The sequence below is a fragment of the Mustela nivalis genome (genome assembly GCF_964662115.1).
Source record: "Mustela nivalis genome assembly, chromosome: 6".
Lineage (NCBI taxonomy): Eukaryota > Metazoa > Chordata > Mammalia > Carnivora > Mustelidae > Mustela > Mustela nivalis.
The window spans coordinates 95,811,818-95,816,883 of record NC_139025.1 but is presented as its reverse complement, the minus strand read 5'-3'; the positions used below and the strand labels follow the sequence as shown (position 1 = coordinate 95,816,883).

Here is a 5,066-nt window from a genome sequence, read left to right as displayed (position 1 = left end):
AGTTTCACTTCATGGTCCTGTAGCAAGCTGGATTCTTTCTCTGTAGGACCCACTTGCCAAAGGAACTGGTAAAGAGGAATTCCATGATGAGGTTGGGTGGGAAAAGAAATGAGCGATGTTTTTAAATGGCTGGCATGCGTCAGGTACCGTGTGAGGCTGTAGGAGACCTGGCAGTAGTAAGAAATGTGTTGGGTGAGATTATTGAGCCACAATATGGGTTACAAACCCTTCCAGTGAGATTATAGACACCGGAAAAAGGGAGAGAGCTAACTACTTGGTTTGGGGCACTTTAAACACATTCCCTTATATAAGTCTCACCTTTCCTTTTATCACATGGAGGAAACTGAGGTTAAAAGAGGCAGAGTAAATTGTTTATGAGTGGTTAGGCAGAGATTTGAAGCTGGGTCTGCAAATTCCACAGCTGATTACCTTTTCATGCCATCATCCTTCCATTGAAGGAGCCCAAGCTTATATGTCGGAGTCAACCCTGAACTAACTGCTATAAGGAAAAGAGAATGATCTCATTAATATTCTGCTTATTTTCATCTTTTACTTTTTTAAAATTTCTATTACAGAAGAGATTATCCTAGATCTGAGATGGAGACCTTCTCTCTGCTGCTACTCAGCCTAGGTTTGGTTCTCACAGGAGCTTCAGAAAGCATAATGGAGATAATTAAAGAGGAATCTTCAAGGGGAGAGATGAAGTATGACTTGGCAAACAGTGACCAAGAAAAACAGACTCTTGAGGTATTAATGAACTTGACTCTGTTCTATAAAAATACCAGCCTCAGTTTGTCCAGGGGTATCTTGTCTTCCTCATTGTTGACCTTCGGAAGATTACATTATACCTTCGCCAAAGGAGACAGTCCAGGTAATGACAAAGAGTACTGCAATGACTTGGTGGCCTGGAGAAAAGTTTCAGAAGCTAATGAGTCATGCAGGTTAAGCTACAACTTCATCCATGGTTCCATGGAAGTGATTCGTGGAGCCCCCAAAGCCTCCAGCTGCAAGTATGGACAGAATCTTGGCATAAGCTGCTCTAGGAACCCAGACCTGGACACCACTATGTGCCAACTCACCATGGGCAAACAATTCCCCAGATGCCAATACCAGAGTGATACCTCATTAAAGAAAATCTTGGCAGTGCTGACAGGTCATTCTCTGATGAGCTGGTTAGTTAGTGGCTCTAAGTTGTAAATCCTATGGAGCTTTGAGACCAGAGTCCATCTAAAGAAGGACATACTTATTTTCATTGTGTTTATTTACTTCTATTATCTGTATCTACCCTTTCATCTCTGTAGTAAACTCTTGATTATCTATACTAACTGGAAAGTGAAAAAATCCCAAATTGTGGAGAATTTGATTAAAATTTATAACTGATCCTGGAGTACAGATACTCTCTTTCTTTTATCTCTTACAGTTTCTCTGAACTAAACTGAATTCCATCCTAGCATAGCTATAAAGCCAAGAAGTAGAGTCCACCCAGCTTGACAAAACTGAGGAGAAAAGGCCCCAAACCAATATTGGTAATTGAAAGTTAATGGTACTGCCACTGAGACTATTCAGAGAAATAGTGAATGAGCATCAGGGATATTATTATCACTGTTTCTTTTCAAATAAACGTGTACATTGATACACACAAACTTGAGCACCCGGCCATGTCACCAGGTGTCTCCCGATCCTCCAGAAGATGCCAGAGGAAAAAGCTGCTTTTTTGCTTAGCTCTTGCCCTCAGTCAACAGGTCTGGCCCTGTGCAATCTCTGTTCCTCCATTATCCATAACCCAGGTTGCTAGAGATGGAGTAATAAAGATCGTACTGCCATTTTTACTCAGCATAGCCGTAATTTCCTGAGGGATGGCAAGCCCCGGAGGAATAGAGCAGGTAGAAAGATGGCAAGTGAGACATCTGAGCCAAGTGCTGGGCAGGCTTAGTCTTCAATCTTGTTTATGATGCCATATTGGATTTTTTTTATTACCATTTATGTATTTATAAGTTTTTATGGTTCAACACTCTACATAAAGTATGGGCAATGATCTCGTTCATTAATGGTGTGCCTACATGTTCTGGCTCCCTCATCTTACATCCTCCCTCCACCCCAAGACAACTCTTTTTTATGTCCTGATTTCAAATAAAGGCTTGTAAATAAATGTTACATCATTGAAACACTTTTCTTACTGTACATCATTCTTTAGATGTCAGTTTTCCTAATGTTCAAATTTTGTGCAGAATCCTCATTGCATTAAAACTGCAGAACTCTGGCAATCAACCAGGATGAGGCATTAAGGGCAGATATTTGTGTATCTTTTAGCTGGGTTTTCCTTGTCAGTGTGTTGGGTGCTTAAGTTAACAGTCACTATGGGCTTGGCCAAATAGGTGGGTAGTTGGCACTCCCTTTTCTCTTGGCAGCCAGAGGAGAAGGTGATAGAAAGAAATGCTTGGGGCTCAAAGTTTTCTTCTCTGTAGGGGGAGAACCCAGGGCCCTGGAAGGTAGATGTGGTCACTGGGTTCCATTCAAGGAATAAGATTATGTAGCAAGGCTGGTGTTACCACTCCCTAACCAGACATGGAATGTAGGTGCTATGGTTAGCAGAGAAGTCCAATGGGTCTCCTTTTGTTTCAAACTTGGTTCAAATCTGAATAACTTCTTTCCTACAGTAGAGTCTTACTATAGAGTCTAGCTCTAGGTGATGAACGTGTCAGCCCCAGAGACAACAACAATTCAATCTTTGGCAGAGTTTTTGGGTAATAGGTAAGAAAAAAGTAAATACAGCCTCATTCAGAATTTAGTACAGATTTCTTCCTTCACCAGGAGAGAAGAGCAAAGACCCAGAGAAGATACCTCTTTCTAGACCAGGAACATCCTCTAAAGAGTCTTAATTAAGACCAAACCTCTCCACTTCTGCAAAGGAATCAGGAGCTCCCAGGATCTTGCTAATCATCAAATTATGAAGTCTGAAAGATATCAAATATGGGGGCGCCATTGGGAATCAAGGCTCCTGAGTATTATCATTTCCTACCCTTGAAGACTGTCACCTCTTTGGCATAGTGGGTATCCTAAGATCATTCATGATGACAATAGGCAACGGAGTTCAGATTTTAAAGCATTAAGTCTTCATAATGTCCCGTCTCTCCTTCCAAACCATAGAGGGTTAGAGGGCTTTTTTTTTCTTGTAGCTTTATACCTAAATTTCTCAGGCTGGCTTTCAAAGCTGTTAATGCCCCATTCTCATCTCACCTAGCCTAACCCAGCACTGCCTGGCTCTGTCTTCACAGCCCACACAACTTGTATCCTTGTCTTCGCTCTGCTGCTGGGCTGGTCCTAATACACCAGCCCAGCAGCAGAGGGTCCTTTCTTATTCTATCCCCTCACTCTGCTCAATCACACAAGCCCACCTGGCTAGGGAGGGCCCAACAAATATCTCTTACACTTGCTAGAAAGTTACCTGAGAGTGGATACGTGTCATCTCCCTGTAGTGGTAAAGAAACATTAGAAAGGATGAAATGAGGGAATAAAGGAGACAGATCTAATCACAAGACCCATGGAAGGGAGAGTCAGATAGAGAGAGGACACTGGGGATGTAGTGATAGAGAGGTTTGAGAAAGGGATACTAAGGAGGTTACTTAGCATAAGAGAAGTGCCCTTCTGGCTTCTAACCATTCCCTCTGCTTTTCCGACATAAAGCGCACTAAATTCCCTTTAACGAACAATTCTAATGCAAAACAAGTCCCTGGCTCCAAGGGCCCAGGATGGTACTGAAGTAAGAAGAGCCTTCCTAACATCACAGGTAAGTCCTCATATGCTTTACTGACCCATCGTGCTCCCCCAACCCCGAGTCATTCCACATGACTAGGATTCAGTTTCCTTATCTACACAATGCAGAGGCAGGATTGGATCTGGCTTCTTAGACTTGGGTATGCATCTGAATCATTTCAGGTTGCCCACCCCCAACCATCCTCCTTGCTCTCAAGTGGAAGGGGTGACACGGAGCTTCCTAGTGAGACTTCTCTTCCTGGGCTCTCTGAGCTGCCATGATGCATGCCACTTCGACATCCCGGTCTTGTGACACTGGACTGGTCTCCTCTGTGATTTTTTTCTCTTCCCAACAGCTAGATCCCAGAATGAAATGTGTGTGACTCAACTGCAATCACTCAGATGATAATAGCATTCTAGGCTTGGGCTGAACAGCAAAAGGGAAGGAAAGCGTGTGCCTGAACACCTGTGTGAGGCAGAGTTATCTTGCCAATTTGGACTGCTTAATTTGGGACTACTATATGAGAGAAAAATAAATATGTATATTTTTAAGTGCACTGTATTTTGAGATTTTTTTCTGTTAGCCAAGCCCTACCCTAAAAATTTACTAGCTTTTGGAGCTATTATTAAATAGCTGTTTTTATTAAATCCCTGGGCCCCAGTCCAGGAGATTTGGGTTCAAAAGCTCAGCGATAGGACTCGAACATGTGGGATTTTTTACAAGTGTTAGGTTTGCTGATGTGGTTCGAAGTTTGGACACCAACAGATTAGATGAACTATGTTTCCAGGTACGAAACATTCTAATTCTAGTCCCAATGAGAGGAAAAAAAAAAAAAAGGTTGCTTAAGGTTGCTTAGGCATTCAGAGCTTTTGAGGACAGCACCAGGGCAAAACAAGTCAATTTAACTCAAAAGATCATCTACTTCACATACAGTGTCCCAGAACTACCAAGACAGTATTTTGCTGTCCTGAAGCTCCCTGGCCATGGGATACACCTGGGAGCAAACACATCTGCACTTTAATGGCGACTCCTGTTTCCCAAAATGCAAGAGTTGCCCACATGTTAGAAGAAGGATCACACACACGAAACACATTCTTCTCACTCCAGCAAACAGAGAACTGGCAGATTGTGGAGAAGATGGCTGTTTTAAAGCCCTACACCTTCCTGTTTATTAATATGTTAAAATTTTTCAAGATCACATATGAAAATTACCACAGGGATGATTCATAGGTAATAATAGTAATTAATAACAATTGAGTGCTTCTAAAGGGTCAGGTGCTTTTGTATTCTCAGGAAACCTCCACAAGATAGG

At 42.2% G+C, this 5,066-nt stretch overlaps 1 protein-coding gene across 1 annotated transcript; it reads left to right on the top strand.

Moving 5' to 3' along the window:
- Window positions 1-1,197, top strand: RNASE11 (ribonuclease A family member 11 (inactive); the record flags this gene model as incomplete). The annotated part of the gene is made up of 2 exons (XM_082736850.1): window positions 1-68; window positions 576-1,197. Exon 2 carries the CDS (start codon window positions 598-600, stop codon window positions 1,195-1,197), a length of 600 nt encoding a protein of 199 aa, XP_082592976.1. The 5' UTR covers window positions 1-68; window positions 576-597.
- Between the last annotated feature and the right edge of the window lie 3,869 nt (window positions 1,198-5,066).